A 19,722-nucleotide genomic window follows, 5' to 3' on the forward strand; every position below is an offset into this window, starting at 1 on the left:
ATAGCACAGTCTAGAGTATGAGCGGAGTTGCAGGTCACCGGTTAGACCTAGGAGACAAACCTCTGGAGAGCGTATGTTTGGGAGGGCAAGTTTCTCATTAAGGAACTGTAAAACTTCACCCCAGAATCTCTGTATCTCTGGGCAGGACCAAAAAACATGGAACAAAGTGCCTACCTCACTCCTGCATTTGGGACATTGGTCAGATACATTTTCAAAGATTTTGGCCAGACGGTGAGGAGTTAGGTATGCTCTATTTAAAAATTTTATCTGAACATACCTGTCCCTCATACAGATTGATATTTCCGTCACTTGTTTAAGGGCGTCCGACCACATCTCATCATCAAGTGCGGGGATATCCCTTTGCCATTTGGTTTTGGCTTTCTGTAGAGGGGAGTGACCTGCGGCAGACAATATGGTATAAAACCAAGACAGAGGTTTTACCAGGTCCTCTCTGCGGAGATAGACCTCCATAGTTGTTCGGGCTACCCTTAAGGGCCTAACAGGGAATTGGGTGTTAAAGGCATGGCGTAGCTGCAGGAATCTAAAGAGCATATCCGGGGGGGGGGGTGCATCTCTTGTCTCAGTGTATCATATGTTTTACATTCACCCCCAGCGACAATGTCCTCTAAAGTTTTAATGCCTAGCTGTGCCCATCTTGCAATATCCGGGAGTGCATGCAAGTGTGAGAGCTGTTTATTGCCCCAGAGTGGGGTCTGTGGCGACCAAGTCTCAAGAGAGCCATGGGCCAGCTTTTGTGATTTTTGAAAGGCCCGTACCACTGTGGCCATAGGGGGTGTAGTGGCATAAAGAGGAGAGGTGCCACGGTAGGGAAGCTTTGCCAGAGCTTCATATGAACCTAGTGTGGCAGCCTCTAGGACCACTGCTGGATTATTAATGTTGGGGACCATCCACCAGTGGGCATAAACTAGCTGGGCTGCTAAAAAGTAGAAATTGAAATTTGGTAGAGCTAGGCCTCCTCCGGAGGAAGGTGCTTGTAGTATTTTAATATTTAGCCGTGGATGGTCTCCTGCCCATAAAAATTCCCTAATTATTCTGTCCACTCCACTAAACCATTTTGCTCGGGGAGTTATTGGGGCATTATGCAGCGGATATAAGAATTTTGGGAGAAAAATCATTTTAAGAATATTGACTCTGCCAGGGAGGGAGAGAGGCAGGTCTTGCCATATAGCTACTTTGTTGGTTAACGCCTGCACCACTGGGTTTAGGTTTAGTTGTTCATACTTGTTTAAGTCTTTATGTACCGTGATACCAAGGTATTTGAATGAGGACACGACTTGTAATTGTGATATGTATTCCGGGGTACCTGGGGGTAGGGGGTCTATAGGGAATATAATTGACTTAGAGTGGTTAATTCTAAGTCCAGAATATCGACCAAATTCAGAGAGCACTGCCAGGAGATTCATCAGGGCTTGATGTGAGTTTGCCAAATATAACAACATATCATCTGCATAGAGTGATATTTTTTCTGTGATGTTTCCTATGCGTAAGCCCTCAATTGCCTCATGTGCCCTTATACGTATCGCCAGAGGTTCAATGGCTAGGGCAAACAGCATTGGGGAAAGAGGGCACCCCTGGCGCGTGCCTCTCTCAAGAGATATGGCCTCAGTAAGCCTGCCGTTGACTAGAATCTTGGCACGTGGGCGTGCATACAACATCTGAATCCAGTTTCTGTATCTAGGACCGAAGCCATATCGGGTCAGCACTTCCCAGAGGTAGTGCCACTGGACAGTGTCAAAGGCTTTGGCTGTGTCCAGTGCCACCACAATTCTATTCCCAGGGTTCTCATGCAAAATAGATAGATTAGTGAATAAGCGCCTTAAATTAATATCTGTGGCTTTAGAGGGCATAAAGCCTGTCTGATCTGGATGAATCAGCTCTGGTATTACTAGTTTGAGTCTATTTGCTAATATTTTGGCAAATATCTTGATATCGGAGTTTAATAGGGATATAGGTCGGTATGACTCACATTGTTCAGGTGGCTTATCCGGTTTAAGAATAAGGGTGACATAGGCATCGTAGCAGGAGTCCGGCAAAGTATTAGGTTGATTATTGCCATTAAATAACTCTACCATTTTGGGGGATAGGAAGTCGGCATATTTCTTGTACCATTCTATGGGTATCCCGTCTGGGCCAGGTGTTTTGCCCGAGGGGAATGCTTTAATTGCTTCCTTCACTTCATCAACAGTGATGTCTTTGTCAAGCTGTCTTACCAGGTCAAGTGGCACCTCTGGGAATTCTATGTCATTTAGATATTCAGTAAGTCCCTGCACTGAGTTATCTAGGGGCACTTGGTAAGTCCGTTTAAAGTACTGCCGAAAATGCTCTGTCATCTGCTCTGGATCAGTAAGCTCATTTGTCCCATCTCTCACACTACGTATTACAGTTCTAGGGACATCTCCCTTAGCCAGTAATGCCAGTAGCTTTCCATTTTTGTCACCTTTGTCATACCAGGCTGCGGTCCTGTGTAATTCACGTTGCGAGTACTTCTCTGTAAGGAGCAAGTCTATATCTCTCTGTGCTGTTTGCATACCTAGCTCGGTCTCGTCTGATTGTACTAGAGATAAATCTGCCTCTGCCTTAGCCAGTGCATCCTGTGCAAGAGAGAGAGTCTGGCCATACTCCTGTCGGGCTGCTTTAATTAAGGAGATATACATTCCCCTAATGAAAGCCTTTCCAGCATCCCAGACTACGTGGGCCTTGGCTGTACCCTGGTTTACGTCCCAGTATTGTGTTAGTTGGGGGAAAACCCGTTCCTCTACTTTGGGATTCACTATCCATTTTGCAGGGAGTCTCCAATGGCCTAGAGGGTTGCTATTGGACCTTCTTAAAGATATTAGTAGAGGGGCATGATCAGAACACATCCTAGTCAAGAACTCAATTTCGGTCACATGAGGTAAAAGATCTCTCAATCCCAAACATATATCAATTCGAGACATTGCAGAAGAAGCCACAGTATAACATGAATATTGTCTACGCTGGGGGTGTTTCCACCTCCATATGTCAACCAACCCTGTGGCCTCTGCCCAGTTAGCAAATGTTCTAGTGTCATGGGTAGAGGGGTGTAAATGATACAGTTCCTTAATGTGACTGCATATTTTATTACTTTTTTCCAGCAATTGTGCCTAATGAGGATGCCGAGAATTCCCCATGCATACTTGATATTGATATGTTTCATTTACTGGTGAGTAGCGCTGCGTTACCCACCTCATGTCACTGCAACTTTCCCTAAGTGGGCAAGCAAAACATGAGAGAGCCTTGTTTGCACCACTCCCCCAGCCCTACAGCAAACGTGGATTTTAATGCCCTTTCTGAGATATTTTAAAACAAAGAGCACCCTAAAATATCTTTAACTCTGCAACTGTATTCTGTGACATGGCTTTTTAATTTAGCAATATTTTATATCATACAACTAGTGAGAAAAATTACTTTCGTTAATTATATCTACCTCCTGTATTACAAGGAAAAAATACCTAAACTGATTTAATAAAACCGGTCTTTAAACAGATGTTTACTGTATAAAATGAACCCATCCACCCCCTTATGGTTAATAGTTTAGGATTTTTCATCCAGTAAATAAATGATTGTCTTTCAGGTCAGCTTGGTGGTCTCATTCCCAGCTCTACAGTGTCAGGACTTTTCAGGGAACAGCCTTGCTACAGGAGATCTCCATCTCTTCCATCTGGTGACCATGGCACACATTGTCCAGATAGTGCTTTCCTGCTCCACAGGTAAAACATCTGCTTTGTAAAGGGATCTGCAATAAGTCAGGGAGAATGTAACTGGCAAGTAACTAGGGACTTTAAAGCTAAATATACACTGCCTGTATGGTTTAGTGCAGTGATCCCCAACCAGGGGCTTGGGGGCAACATGTTGCTCACCAGCCCCTTGGATGTTGCTCTCAGTGCCCCCAAACCCCTGGCAGTTATACGTTTTGGTTGAATAAAAACCAGATTTACTACCAAATAAAGCCTCTGTAAGCTGATAGTGTGCATAGAGGCACCTAATAGCCAATCACAGCCCTTATTTGGCTCCTCCATGAACTTATATGATGCTTGTGTTGCTCTCCAAGTCCTTTTACATTTGACTCTGGCCCACGAGTAAGAAATGTTGGGGAGCCCTAGTTTAGTGTATCCATTAGTACTTTAGCATGGTAGTTAATGAAACAGTCAGTGGGTAAAAATGGCATACTTTCACCTCTCTTGTTGCTTTATGGTACATTGCATGAAAATAAGAAGTCTGTTGACACACTTTAGGAATGTAGCTTTGAAAACAAGAGTTGTGTTAGAGTATTCCATGTAATTAAGGTTTGCTTGTAAAGCACAAAAAATCAACAAAACTGGTCATAGTAATCATAGTTTTATCAATTATTCTTCACAGAGGAAAATGGCATGGAGCAGGAATCCACTGATGGAGAAGAAGAACAGGCAGCAATGTCTTTGTATAGGACCATCTGTCGGTGCAGTGGAAGGTGGGCGATGCCTCTTTCATGCTTTGGTTTCTAATTCTCTTCCCCTGTTTGTCTAACCCATCTTTGTTGAGCTTCAACCATTGGAAATCATTTCTGAAGATTGTATGAAAAAAAAAAAGGCATAGTAATACTTCTACACACTTTAAGTGCCATGGCATTTATCACAGCATTAATTTCACCATGATAATAACCAATTTAAAATGTCTAGATAAAGTTTTCTCCATCTGTATTTATGCTTAGCTTCACTTACCTGAAGAAAATTAAGGAAATATTTTGTATTCCATTTCTGGGCTTGCTTACTGCCTGTGTGGTATAGATGACACAGTTGGTTCTAGCTTTAACACCTGGAGACAGGGCTGTAAAAGCTCAATTAGTGATAAAATCTCATTAAAACCTTCCGATTGTTATCCGTTAAACAGTGTGTGCCATTTAGTAAATGGCAAAAAAACCCAGCATTTGCTGTAAACATTGTTAAATATAATTTCTCATTATATTGACAGCTAAGTTCGTTATATCACTTTGACAGCAAAACCAAGCTACGAATTTATTATATAATCAGAAACACCATTGAACTGGAAGATAGTTTATTATTTGTTAATCGTTTATAAGTGTATTTCGGTGGTTTATGGTTTCCCTTTCTCATTTAAGCACAATGAAAGAATTATCCTCTGGGTGGCACCTATGCAGAGCAATCAAAACTTCAATCCTGCCGTACCTGAGGTGTGCTGCGTTATTTTTCCATTATTTAAATGGTGTTCCGGCACCTTCAGAGTTTCTCGGTGAGTTTTCATGTCCAGTTCTACCATTCCCTTCCTTATTCACACCCCTGTGTATTACAAACATAGCCACTAGGACACAGTTCTCAAAATAATGCAAGATAACACGTCACTGTTTTATAGTTATTTAATAACACCCAAACAAAAAAGTAGCCGCTTATCCAAGCCATGGGAAACTGAATGGTTCTGTATGTAAATATTTGTTGTAAAACCAGTTATGATGTTCAGTATTGGCACTTGATACAGACACATAAGTCCTACCTAAAGGAACAGTAACACCAAAAAATGAAAGTGTATAAATGTAATTAGAATATAATGTACTGGTGTGTTTGCCTCAGAAAGTTTATATAAACAAAGCTGCTGTGTAGCCATTGGGGTAGCCATTCAAAGGAGAAAATGCACAGGTTTCTTAGCAGATGACAGATAAAACACCATTGTATTCTAAAGAGCTTACCTGTTATCTGCTATGTAACCTGTGCCTCAAGGTTTCCCAGTGGGGTTGTGGCCCAGCTCATATGCCCATAGTCCCCTATTTCCCGTATGACTGGGAAGACAGATATATTCTGAATGTACAATTCATATATTGTCTATTGATGAGTTGTATTTTGCCTTTTCAGTGAGTGGAATGAGCCAGTTTGATTGTCTCTGTAGTTACCTTTCTCTGCCAACCAACCTGGTCTGCCTGTTTCAAGAGAATTCTAAAGTAATGGAAACATTAATAAATAGGTGAGTAAAGCAGGCATTGCGTTTTAGGCTACTAGTTATATGCATACATAATTATATAGCAGCTGCATTTGACAAAGAAATCTGTGCATCTGTAAACATTGCAACACCATTCTTTAAAATGTTTCAGTTGTTGATTGGACCCATACCAGATGTAAGCAAGTCTCAGCAAACTATAAGTAATAGCCTGGTTAAAACTGAAGCCATTATGGTTGTATTTTATGAAGCAGCAGAGCCTGGTTTAAATATTACCTTTAGTGTTTAATTACCATGTCCTCTGTCTGTCTTTTGGCAATTTGTTCGGGCTATGCCTTCAGTACTGTCATGTAGCAGTGGCTCCTCTGTTATACATACTGAGAGTAAATTCATTAAGAGGATTTACTTCTTCTGACTCCCTTGCCATCGTTTCATAACCCAGCTTCAGTTTCCTGTTGGAATAGTTTCCTACAACTATTATCATTTTCTTGTTTTCTTTTCTTCTGAATTGCTTCTTTACAGCATGTGATATAATATTATTAAGTCCTAAATGGATTCTAACTCCTTTGACTTTCCTCCTTCATATATTACATCTGAGCCATAAGTTGGGCCTCATAGCTTTTGCATTTATTCCCTAAGGAAAAAATGATATACTTTATGCATAATTCCGGTTGGTTTAATTATGACAATTGTGTGTAGATTGCCATAGTGTCCATTGCTTTGTGACTTCACTTATTTCTACTTTTCTGCTTTTCTCACTCAAGATGGTGTAAACATGCAGAGGTGAAAAGGTTTCTGAATGGGGAATGCACTGCTGTTAGGTAGGTTCTACTGGCTAAACTGTGATTTGCTCATAGTCTGACTATGGCCTTGTATCTCTGTTTCCCTCTTTGCTGAAATGAAATGTTCATCCATAGAAACAGCCAAGGCTCAGATTAAATTAATGACAGATTCTTGCCATCAAAAATCTGGTTCTATTTATCAGGGGACTGAGAAATGACATCTACATAAGGATGTTGTGCCAACCCACTGTGAAGTGGGCAGCCTAGTTACTGTATGTACCTGTTGCTTTTGTTTTTTTAAGAAGTGTTTTATATTTCACTTCTTTCCAAATGAAGGGATACATTACCTGTTGGGATCTTTCCTTTTATTGATGAAAATTACTATTTAAAGGCTACTTCTCTACACGCCCATAACAGATGCTCAGTGTTCTGTAAGCGCAGGGGTTTCTGTCCTATTTCCTAAAGAGCTTTATTTTCCATTCTGTTCAGCTATCCAAGGGAATCAAATAAACTTATCGATCTCCCAGAGGACTACAGCAGCCTAATTAATCAAGCATCTAATTTCACGTGAGTAATCATGACTGTATTTTGCTTTTCTGTTGTTTTGTCTTCTGGGGGATTCTGTAGAGGTGACTTTATTACGGAGTGTTCCCCAAATTTCCCTTTCTAATCTTGGAGCTGCATTGCAGTAAGAGGAAGCCAAGGTACAAATGTATCAGTGAATATAGGCAAGCTTATATGTTTTCTTTCTATTGTAGGTGCCCTAAATCTGGTGGAGACAAAAGCAGGGCCCCTACGCTCTGCCTGGTGTGTGGAACCATGCTGTGCTCCCAGAGTTACTGCTGCCAGACAGAACTGGATGGGGACGACGTGGGGGCCTGCACTGCCCATACCTACACATGTGGATCTGGCATGGGCATTTTCCTTCGGTTTGTACTTTTGGGCCGTGTTACTTTGTTGACTTATCAGTAGGCTGAATGGGATTTAGAATGACTCTCATAAATGTCTGTTAAGTCAGGAGATTAAAATGTTTGCAGCTAATGAAAAAATATACACACAGATGCTCTTTAAAAGGGGACATTTAGTGTGAAAAACAATATTGTGCCAGTGATTTGTATTCATTTGTATTCAAGTATAGAAGGGAATGTGCTTTAAAAAGTAGTGTTTTAGGCTGATTTATTGAAAATTTCTTAAAAACCCCACTAGTCCCGCCCATCTGTTTCACCTCCTGCTGTTTACTTTCCCAGGCTGTGCAGGGGGGCCGGCGGCACTCAGCACACTGCACTGTAGGATAGGATCAGCAGCTAGGCTGACCTGATAGGGAACTGAAGCCTCTCTGCTTGTTTGAGTGCAGGAGTGTGATTGGCTACTCCCCTCCTACTGTGCTTCTGGCAGGGACTGTTAGGACACGCCCTCCCCTCATTTCAAACACAGACAGGGACCTGAGAGAATCTATAGGGAGCTCCAATAAAGGAGCCATTATACAGATAGAATTAATTTTTAGACCAAAGTGAAACCAGCACCTTATATTATTCATAATTGCCTACAAGAGGTTTTTTGTTTATCCTATATGTCTCCTTTAAAAACTCAGACTAATGAAGTTATTATTTATACAGTACCGACATGTTCTGCATCATTTTCATTATTCACACCAGTCCCTGCCCCAGTGGCGCTCCAAACATCCCTAAAGCTCACACACTTACATTCTATTCAGTTCCATCAGGATTTTATGTACATTCAACTCATTTCAGTTATCAAGTTGGTGCTGTTAGTTGCAACAGATGCAAAACAGTATAGCTAAATGGATTGTGCTCCTTTATTCTCTAACCTGTGGCCTAGAACATGTGTCCAGTACCCTAAGTAGCCTCTTTATGAATTTTACTTGCCATTGTATTACAATGCTCAACTTCCTGCACCTTAGAATGGGTGGATACAGATTCTATATCCTTTCTACCAATAGTCAACAAGGCAAGAGGATGGGTGGGGTGGGGGGTAATGGTTCACATTGTGTTTGGAGGACAAACGGACAACAGAATTTCGCATAGGCAGATGTATGTAATAAGTGCCTTTTTGTGCAGATGTATTTTGTAAGTTAAACCAGGCCATAAAATAACCTTCTTTGGAAAACGTTGCTCAGTAGTGTCTGGTTGGCAGATTGCTATGTGTACATCATTATGCACAAAGTGTAGCAGGGCTTCCTCTCCACTAGGTGGCAGAAGTCTTCTGTGTATAATAAAGCTACAGGCAGTGGCACTTTCCATGTCAAACCCACCATCAAATTCTAAAGTGCCAAAGTGATTTTGCGGAGAACTCTAGTATTTGAGTCTCCACAGTTTGCCCCATAATAATTAGAGAGAGAAGCATAATGCATCGCTGAACAGATTCAGTACAGACATCTGCCATTGCCAAACTGTAACCCCTTCTTTAATGTCCTCATTTTTTACAGAGTCAGAGAGTGTCAAGTTCTCTTTTTGGCTGGGAAAACAAAGGGCTGCTTCTATGCTCCTCCTTACTTAGATGACTATGGAGAGACAGATCAAGGCCTCCGGTATGTTGAAAATGTTTGCTGCTTTTTTTCTTTAAGGGTGAAGACACACAGAGCTACTAGTAGCAGCTACTTGTCGTGGCTACTAAAATAGACAATCTTGATTATTTACTGATAATTGCCTCTATGTGTGTTTTAGCAGAGGCAATTCTCAGTATTGTATATGGCAGGGTATTTTCTGGGGTTTAGTAGCCGTGAAAAAGTAGCTGCTACTAGTAGCTCAGTGTGTCTTCACCTGTATATCTATACTGGGGGTATTGGTTGGGGATTTCAGCAGTAGGCAGTGGCTACAAGTTGCAGCAACCAGAATGCTGTATATCCTCTTGTATTGGTCCCTAGGGTAAGAAGTAATTGGCCCTGTTGGCATGCTGAGAGCTTATCCCTCTGTTCTCACTACCCATTAATGGTGAGCTTCACTGCCCCTCCATTCCTACACACATCACATACTGACAGCTGCTTTCTTTTTGTTTAGACGCGGAAACCCCCTGCACCTCTGTAAGGAACGCTACAAAAAGATCCAGAAGCTGTGGCAGCAGCACAGTATTACAGAGGAAATTGGCCATGCCCAAGAAGCCAATCAGACTCTAACTGGCATTGAATGGCAGCATTTATAATTTAGACTCTATTTTTTTTTTATTTTTTAGCAGTCCATTTTTCTAACGCAACAAAAAAAAAAGGAAAAAAAAAACTGTGACCGCAAAACAGATGCAGATCTTTAATTTATATTTCACTGTCTAGTTTATCCAATAAAAAGCAAAGTTTTCTTAGCAACACCTTAAACGTCATCCGTAAATGACAAACTTACCGATATACTCCTGTGCTTCCTGTACAAACCATAATATAGGTAAGGCTTTACTGAACAGATAGCATGGGGTGTGAATCCAGCCTAACATATTAGTCTAAACTAAAGGGGGCAGCACTCTCACTCTGTGGCTACGGGGCAGTTCTTTAGTTATAACCTAGTTTTATATTCTAAACGCTTGTGTGAACTTGAAATACTTCCCCCAATGTACCAATACTCAGGCAGATAGCTGCTGACTCCGGCACTCTTAACCAATTTCAACAGCCTTTGCATCTTTGTATTGGCCCAAATGCCCCCTCCGTGTATTCTTTCATCCGGGCTTGGGGAGTTAGTCAGTCCAGGGCCACCTAGAACAGCATTTTGCCGTGAATGAGGCTAACGGGTCTGCATGTGTACCCCCTTGTGTTGGCCAGAGATATTCCCAGTCGGATTGGATCCGTGTGTTTGGAAGGCTGGCCAACTAGCTGTGTAAGTGTGGTGCAACTAGGAGTTTATTTCCATCTGTGGCCAAATTGCATGCCATCTGATCTTTCTGTGATCTGGTTTATTGTCACCAACTTTGTTATACAGATGCAGTTATTTCTGACTTGAGGTTTTAAACAAATAGAGAATGCAGTGAAATATTATGTGCTATTATTTCAATCAAAATGGGTTGATTTGATGTCTACTTGACAATGCCCAGAATCGCTTCCCATTGACTTTAATGGCAGTGCACAGTGATCATTCGAAACTGCCACATTTTTTAATGCAAACATCACTTGAAGTGGGAATGCGCTGAGCAGCAGTGACGCACGGGTGGGCAAAAAGTCTGTGCTCAACCCTAACCTACCATCATCCAACCCAACCCTACCTTCTCCCAGCCCTATCTTCTCCCAGCCCTACCTTCTCCCAGCCGTACCTTCTCCCAGCCGTACCTTCTCCCAGCCCTACCTTCTCCCAGCCCTACCTTCTCCCAGCCCTACCTTCTCCCAGCCCTACCTTCTCCCAGCCCTACCTTCTCCCAGCCCTACCTTCTCCCAGCCCTATCTTCTCCCAGCCCTACCTTCTCCCAGCCCTACCTTCTCCCAGCCCTACCTTCTCCCAGCCGTACCTTCTCCCAGCCCTACCTTCTCCCAGCCCTACCTTCTCCCAGCCCTACCTTCTCCCAACCCTACCTTCTCCCAGCCCTACCTTCTCCCAGCCCTACCGTCTCCCATCATTACTGTTATACCAGACTCTCTGATGTCATGTGAGGGAACAGGGCGGGGTCAAATATATAATTTAGCTGATGTTGGGGGCAGGGTGGGGGCCATGGATAGAGTTTGGTCGTGCAGGTTTTGGCTGACCCATGCCAACACTAATAACTCAGTTGAGGACATTATTATTAAAGTCAATGGGAATTGATTGTGGACATTTTTGATGTCTGCCAATGTTGCTACTAAACGCAAGGCATTTTTTCTGTGTGTAATTCCCCTCAAATGCACATTGCTTCTTACCTGTATCAGAAGATAGCAGAGAAGGCTCGCTTATCTATAACGAAAACAATATTGTGCCAGATACCTGCCTGAAAGTGCCCCGGCACAGCAGGCCATTTGAATGCAGAGATAACCATGGCGAGTTTAATGGGGCAACTACAAGAAGCATTAGCCCTGAATTCACTTTTCCTACTGTGCCGGTGTACATATCAGGCCTAGCCTCCCCCAGAGGATATAGTATAGGCTTTAATCTATAATCATTGCATGAAGGGCCCTGTGTGTGCAGAATATATTCCTTTCAAATTCTACATCACCGAGCCAGGAAAGAGTCACAGTGGAACATACAGAGGATAGGAAGCTTGGCATCCATAATGGGGGGACACCAATTTTGTTGGGTGTTATACCTTTTACAAGCCCCACTGTGGCCATAAATTGATTTGACGTTCATATCTGCCTGTTCGTGTGGTTGGTTGGCTTGTGTGAAGCTGTAAAATGGGCTGTGAACATTAGGAAGCTGTTTTCTTCTTTTCTAGGTAGGATAATAAGGGCTCCCATAACCAATGAAAAAGAACTTCTACAGGTTCTAGGATATATTTTCCAATGGTCACCTTCACTGTCCCTTTACAAAACCGAGGTAAAGTCGCTACGGCAGTGAGATGTGTAAACCCTGAACTTGGGGTATATCTTATTCTTTTTTTTTTTTTTTTTGCATAATTTTAAATGATGGGTGCTTGTGGTTTGTTCAAAGACTAATAGGCGCTTGGCTTACTGGGAAGGGAATTGGGACATGAGCCGAACTGCTGGACCAGGTGATGTTTTTATCACTTTCCTACATGGGAAAATCTAGTAGGTCTCTACGCCCTGTGAATCTTAATGCAGATTATTCACACTGAACTATTGGAAATCTGCACAGGCTAGGACTCCCAGCATGCTTTGCACACTGGTGGGCTCCTTGCAAGCAACTGGCTCTGCTGTCTTTATTGTTCTGCCTGAATTCCCTTTGTGCTGCTGTGACTGAGGGTTCCCATGTAGGGACGTGATTCCACTTCTACAAAGGAGGCTTTCCCTGAAACAGGATCAATATGCCACTGGCTACTAGGTAGCCGTAACGATACAAACAGGGTCACTTTTTCATTCATCACTCAGCCCAACTTTTCTATGGGTCTTTCATTAGCCATTTCCCCCCTTTCTCTCAATTTAACGTAATTATCTCTAATTCGGAACCCTTGTCGTCATGTAGTAGTGAAAAGTTTTTCGAATGAGTCCTTTGCATTTTAGACGTACGGTGCTGTGATCTCGTAGACTGATTTACATGGCAGAATCCTCCTTTGTACATGGATTTATAGGAATCATTCGACGGCCGTGCCCGGAAGGCATTGCTCCCCGAACTGAAAGGGTCAGACGCCCCTTTGACTCCTTCTGATCTCTCCTTCATTTATTCCATGTAATATTTCTTAGCATGTATTTATGTTTATTGTAGAAATGTCTATGTACAAATATTTGAATGGAATTCTATTTGGGGGGAAAAAAAAGGGTTTTACTCCATCTTTAATATACATGAAATTCTTGTAATATTTGAATGTAACATATGTATAAAAATACACAACTTATCAATAAATGCTTTAGCCGTCCTCGGCTTTGTCCTTTTCTTGAACTGACTGACCCGGATCGGGTGCATTGGGCTGAAGAAGGGCTGGCTCAGCACTGTTTGTGCTCCATTGTCTCTCTGTGTTAAGCTCCGGATTAGTCCAATATTAGAAAGTGCAGCATCTGCATTTACCTGCCCCAACTCTAAAGATGATTATGATATTAGTGTTCCTAATATCCACATAGACACAGTGATTCATTACAAAGCTCCGTCAGCAGTTTAGTAGATTAGGGCAGTTGTTGGACACTTCCAAATGCCGCAGTAAAGCTCTGTAGCTAGGATGTCCCCACAATCACCTGACTCAGGGTTCTGATTATTACCAGTGGGCCCAATTCAGTAGCCCTTCTGGCTTCTCTGTTTCTCCCTATAAATCTGTACTGAGGGGCTGCATGTGAATGGGATCAGTGCCCATGGAAATTGGCAAGTACAGGCATTTTTAAAAATTGGAATTATTTGCTTATAATGGAGTCTATGGGAGATGGCCTTTCTGTAATTTGGAACTATCTGGATAATTGGTTTTTGGATATCGGATCCCATACCTGTACGATCAGAGTCCGTTTTAGACTGGACTCTTCCATTCTCCATGCTTAGGGACACATTTTCGTAAACTTGCATTTAGCTATGTTGATGACAGAGCTTTTCCCTAATAGGGGTCAGGAAATGAAAATGAAAAGGGGGAAGAAAAAAATGGCCTTTAAAAATGATGACATTCGTATCTCCAATTTGGCAACCTTTATTGAAGACATAGAACTAGCCTAAAGTAACTGAAGGGAAAGACTTGCTAAGTAATCATTGAAGACGTTTCACTACTCATCACTACTCACAGAAGTATCTCTTTCATATATCCATGTATTTTTTCAGTTATTTAACTTTTTGTTTAGCAGCCCTCCGGTTTGGAATTTCAGTAGCTCTCTGGAAAGACTGGAATATGAATAGGAGAGGGGCTGAATAGTAAGATAAGTAATAAAAAGTAACAATAACAATAAAACTGTAGCCTCACAGAGCAATAGTTTTTTGGCTGTTAGGCTGCCGGGGTCAGTGACCCCAATTTGAAAGCTGGAAAGAGTCAGAAGTGAACCCCTTTAATGGATCTCAACTCAGAGAGAAGGAACCAAGGTTTGGACCCTATATATGGGCCATCAAGTTAAGAACTTCCAAAACACCTTAAAAACCTGCATCACCCAATTTCTCCTGAGGCACAGTAGTCCCTGAGAGTCTATTGCGGGATGCTGTAGGTTTACCGCTGCTCAGAGGGGCAGGAGTTATACATCCCTCATACAGAGCTGAGAGTTCATGGTCGCTGGGAATGCTATTACCGTATATCTTTCTGCTAACCAAATGTCCCTTCCGTTGGACACAGTGGAGCTTACAGCCCTGCACTTTGGGTTGACAGATGAGGAGTTGAAATTGAGTTTTCCCCTCTCTCTTCTGTACACAGTGAACATTACAGTTCAGTCGGCCATCTGTATAGTCATATGGTTAATCTCCAGCACCAGTATGAGAATTACTGATAGTTCCAACCTCAGATACTCTCTCTGTATTTGGCTGCTCAGCCTCCAGTGATTCAAAATCCAACTTACCCTGACTCCCCAAGAGCAAAACTACATTATGATATAGATATAGTTATAGCGAAAAGCTACCCTCCCAAAGCTACTTTACCCTAGTGTAAGCAGGGCCACTTAGCACCACTTGTGTAGAAGAGCGGACAGAACATTTAAGAAGTCGAAACATTATTTGAGCTCCTCCTTAGCACCTTCAACTCAGATTCCCCGTCGTACATGAACTAAACGAGTAGAGTTCTGCCCAACTGAGCCTTTAGTTTGGGAACTGGATTGAACTAAACTTGAGTACTTTTATTAAGTTTAAACCATTCGTTTTGTGTGACTAATAAACTGGACAACTAAAAGTCCATTTCCTAAAAAAATGTGAATATTACTAATGCCTTCAATTATGATTAAAGGGGAACTGCACCCAACTTAAGTTTATTAAAAAGCAACTTTGCCATATACATCAATCGAAAAATAGGCATGTTTTGTAATTAATTAATATGGTTTGGAGCAGTTCCCTAAGCCCCGCCCCCTGTTCACCTGATGATCTGGCTGGCTACTTTGAGACTCAAATAAAATGTCACAGTAGTCGCCTGTCCCCAGCCTGCCTTCAGCCTGCATCCTCCCAATCCCACAATCCCCTGCACACGTGATGTCAATAAGGAACATCACAGTGCAATGCATTGTGGGTTATGTAGTTCCTGCATGCTGTCTGTAAGCTGTGGGGAAGTTGTTACAATTTGTAACATCAATGTTTTAGTCCCTCCTCCCCTGCCAGGATTTCAAATGATGCAGAAAGAGAAGAACTGTTTTGCAGGTGGATTTCAGCATATTTATTCATACTTTTTGAATCACAGATTACAGTGATAGGTATTACAGAGGTTTCTGTGTTGCGTGGAGTTCTTTAAGAAATTTTGGTTTGGAAGCCAGAGTTCCCCTTTAAACAAATTTGGATTTGGTTTAGTATTTGGCCAACTCTTGGGAACCCCACTGATACTCATGTAAGGCCAATACAGGATGGTTCATATATTTTTAGTATTAACGTAGGAACTTGTTTCTGCAAATGTTCATATTTCTTAATTAGAAACAACGAGAAAACTGCGACGAAGACCAGATAAAATGAAAAACGTGGGACAGACAGCGACACACACACGGTTTTGAAGCAAGAAAGCCACAACGACAAAAGTAAAAGATGTAATATTTTCATTTAACAAGAAATTCTTGCAGAATATGTTTAATATTAGAAGCTAGAGTAACAAACTGCAGGTAATAGCATTTCCCTAACACAAATGTTGCTTATTGGGCTGTTGGTAATATCACAATGTGTAATGTAATCAGTGTATAATTGTTTGGCAATGCTGAGTGCCACAGTTCTTTCAACCCTGATGCTTGTGATGTTAATGGAACGACAATAAGACATTTGTAGTAGCTGAACGGATTTCTTGCCGGAGTATGGAATTCTAGAGCGCCATTTTGCTCGACAGGATAGTCATTTACTGTATTTAAATATTTTTTTACTTTTTATTGGCCATAGCACCAATGGGTCTTAAAAGCAACAACTCTTTGACTCATGTTCTGAAATATAAGGAAGCCATGTTGTTCCCGTTCTCTTTTGGCACTGGATTGGCTCTTGTGTTGGGATTGATATCACAGTGAGCAGCAACCTCCAGTGCTGACCCAAATGCTGCCTGCTGCCATGGCTTAAGGGACTAAAGGTCCCCATACACGGGACGATTCTAGCTGCCAATATCGGTCCCCTAGACAGATTTGGCAGTTTATCGGGCCGTGTATGGGCACTAATGACGGGTCTGCCCAACCGACATCTGGCCTGAAATCGGCCAGATATCGATCAGGCAGGTTAAAAAATTAGTCGGATCGGGGACCACATTGGCTCATTGATTCGGACCCCGAACCGAATGACGCCTATACCCGCCATTATAATGTGATAGTTTGGCGCCAAGGATAAACGACCGGATTAGCCTGATATCACCCACCCGTAGGCGAGCGGATCTTAGCATGTATGGCCACCTTAAGGGGACAGTGATACAGGTTCCGCTAATTAAAGAGTTGCTTTTATATTGTTGCTCTTCTACCTAAGACTTTGGATATGATAGTTAGCACCACCTTGAATACTTAAAGGAACAGTAACACCAAAAAATGAAAGAGCTTTAAAGTAATAAAAATATAATGCACTGTTGCCCGGCACTGGTAAAACTGGTGTGTTTGCTACAGTAACACTACTATAGTTTATATAAATAAGCTGCTGTGTAGCCCCGGGGGCAGCCATTCCTGCACTGGTAAAACTGGGGTGTTTGCTACAGTAACCCTACTATAGTTTATATAAATAAGCTGCTGTGTAGCCCCGGGGGCAGCCGTTCAAGCTGGAAAAAAGGAGAAAAGGCACAGGTTACATAGCAGATAACAGATAAGCTCTGTAGAATACAATAGTGTTTTATCTGTTATCTGCTATGTGCCTGTGCCTTTTCTCCTTTGAATGGCTGCCCCCATGGCTACACAGCAGCTTATTTATATAAATTATAGTAGACTTTCTGAAGTAAACACACAACTTTTACCAGTGCAGGGCAGCAGCACATTATATTTTAGTTACTTTTATACACTTTCATTTTTTGGTGTTACTGTTCCTTTAACCAGACAAATATGGGGCAGTTGTCTAATCCACTGCCCAAATATAATCTTCTACATTTGTTGCCCTATTATTGGGCATCCGTTGGCGATAGCTGCCAGCTAGGTGCCCCACTAGATGTGCCCTGTATCCTATTCAGCCAATAGTATCGCTGCATTTCAGCAACCCATAGCTGGCACCTAGGTCTAAAGGTCTAACCTGCACAAAATGGAATTCTATTTATATATATATATTATTGCCTGATGTACATTTTTTTTTAATGTTTTATTTTTTAAATATTAATTTGTATTTCAGGAGTATTATCCCCTTAAATACTACTCAAAATAAAATCCATGTAATGTATCTAAACTGTTTAGAACAGTATTCATTACAATATGGAGCAGATTCACTAACATTATAGAACCTTTTCTTCTGTTTTCTCTTTCCCTAGGGGAACGAAATAAACCAGCCTCAAATTTCACAATAATTTGTGTTTTCGAAAACAAAATTTCCATAAAATATTGATAAACTTGCTACGCTTTGACCATAGGAGAAACGTCAGTGAACACTTTATACATTTCAAAAATGATTTAGCGAATAGCAGCAAAATCACATTTTCCGAAAAATCATTCTTGTACAGAAGGAGAAGGGGAAAAAAAAACCCGTGCTTAACTAAAATGCTCAGAAATAAAATATTTAACGGAGAGAAATGTAAGTTTTTTTATCCAAAATTCTAGTGGCAAAATCATAAAACCTACATACTTTTTTTGCATAAACCTTCCGTCACTGCCAACAGAACTAATGTTTTTGTTTCAATCACTTTTTGTATTTCCTAGGGGATATTTTAGCTAAAGCTGGGAAAGTCCAGTAGAAAACACTTTATCCAGGTGCAAAAGCGGAATATTTTCACTCCTCACTCGCTTCTACAGATATTTCCGTGGATAAAGGAAGGGGCGAGGGAAGGACTAAGAGAAGACATAGGTATGAACCTGAGCTCTTGTTCTGGAATGAGTTTGCACATACAGATATGGGATCTGTTATCTGGGATGCTTGTGTTTTCCAGATAAGGGATCTAACAGTATGCCTTCTATAAAACATTGGAACATGAAATAAACCCAATAGGATTGTTTAGCCTCCATATAGAGATTCCTGCAGCTTTACTTCCCATCAAATACGAGGAACTGTTTTATTATGACTGAGAAAATGGAAATCATTTTTAAAAATACTTTGGAATGGGCTCTATGGCCGTCTCATAATTGGGATCTTTCTGGATAACGGGTAGTGGATCCCATTGCTGTATGTTTGTGCATAACCCAAGATACATTTATACAGTTGTTCCTTGTACATTTGTTCACTGATTGGCCTTCACAGATTCAATGATACCATGTGCCAAATTCAAATGGAATTATGGGTAACGGGTCAAGACCTGTGTTAAGCAGTTATACCAGGTTACACGCTAATGGGCCAGCCCTTTTTTTTTTTTAAGAACTAAGGGACAGACATGCAGAGTTAGTGAATGCAACAGGTGGCTGAAGCCTTAGGTGCAACACCGACAAGTGAATGCAGAGGAGAAAACCAATTGTGCCCCAATCCAAATTCATATTATTTTTACATTTTCTAATGATAATGAAGTCAGAATTAATAAAAGTATATTCATTTCAAAATATGAGTGGGAATAAATAAACATGTGGCCGGTGCTTTGGTCTAAGACTAAGATTAGCCAAATGTGAGTTTAGAGCTTAATACATAAAAACTCACCCATGTTCTATTCATTCCTATGGGATTTTTAGATGGGTGAAAGTTAGAACTCACCATTTGATAAACACAATTCTAAAAATCCCATAGGAATGAATAGAACGTGGGTGAGTTTCTATGTATTTAGCTCTAAGCTCACATTTGGCTAAATCTGCCCCTTAGTCTTAGATCAAGGCACCGGCCACATGTCTATTTTATTGGTGAGTTCTAACTTTCACCCATTGATTAATACGCTTCTAAAAATCCCATAGGAATGAATAGAACATGGGTGAGTTTTTATGTACTTAGCTTGAAACTCACATTTGGATAAATGGTATTCACGAACTCCCGCCCCTGAAAAGCTTGATTTAAGGTGCTAAAGACCAGGCTGCTGAGCTGGAACCATATAGAGGGATCACATTGGCATCTTTAATACCAAAGCTTTTCCAGGTGGGTGACTTTTATACAGTTTTTGGCTACAGGATGGGCGTGAATGTCTCTGAATGCTTCATATGTAATAACATTTAACTTATATACAGGTTACAGGGATTCTCATTGACAATCTACAAAGTCTGAAATAAGAAAAAAGGGGTTTCTTTACTTAGCAATGACCCAACGTGTCA

At 41.4% G+C, this 19,722-nt stretch overlaps 1 protein-coding gene across 3 annotated transcripts in view; it reads left to right on the forward strand.

Annotated features, from left to right (window-relative positions):
• ubr2 (ubiquitin protein ligase E3 component n-recognin 2) overlaps positions 1-13,178 on the forward strand; it is a 61,394-nt gene extending 48,216 nt beyond the window's left edge. For all 3 annotated transcript variants that reach the window (XM_031902909.1, XM_031902908.1, XM_002934690.5), the window contains 10 exons: positions 3,135-3,202; positions 3,614-3,749; positions 4,399-4,489; positions 5,138-5,268; positions 5,883-5,991; positions 6,729-6,785; positions 7,236-7,313; positions 7,505-7,675; positions 9,193-9,294; positions 9,764-13,178. In XM_031902909.1, the coding sequence (XP_031758769.1) occupies positions 3,135-3,202; positions 3,614-3,749; positions 4,399-4,489; positions 5,138-5,268; positions 5,883-5,991; positions 6,729-6,785; positions 7,236-7,313; positions 7,505-7,675; positions 9,193-9,294; positions 9,764-9,905 (1,085 nt within the window). In that variant the 3' untranslated portion in view covers positions 9,906-13,178. The remainder of the gene's footprint in view (positions 1-3,134; positions 3,203-3,613; positions 3,750-4,398; positions 4,490-5,137; positions 5,269-5,882; positions 5,992-6,728; positions 6,786-7,235; positions 7,314-7,504; positions 7,676-9,192; positions 9,295-9,763) is intronic.
• The last annotated feature ends 6,544 nt before the right edge of the window (positions 13,179-19,722 follow it).

This window comes from Xenopus tropicalis, chromosome 5 (assembly GCF_000004195.4).
Source record: "Xenopus tropicalis strain Nigerian chromosome 5, UCB_Xtro_10.0, whole genome shotgun sequence".
Lineage (NCBI taxonomy): Eukaryota > Metazoa > Chordata > Amphibia > Anura > Pipidae > Xenopus > Xenopus tropicalis.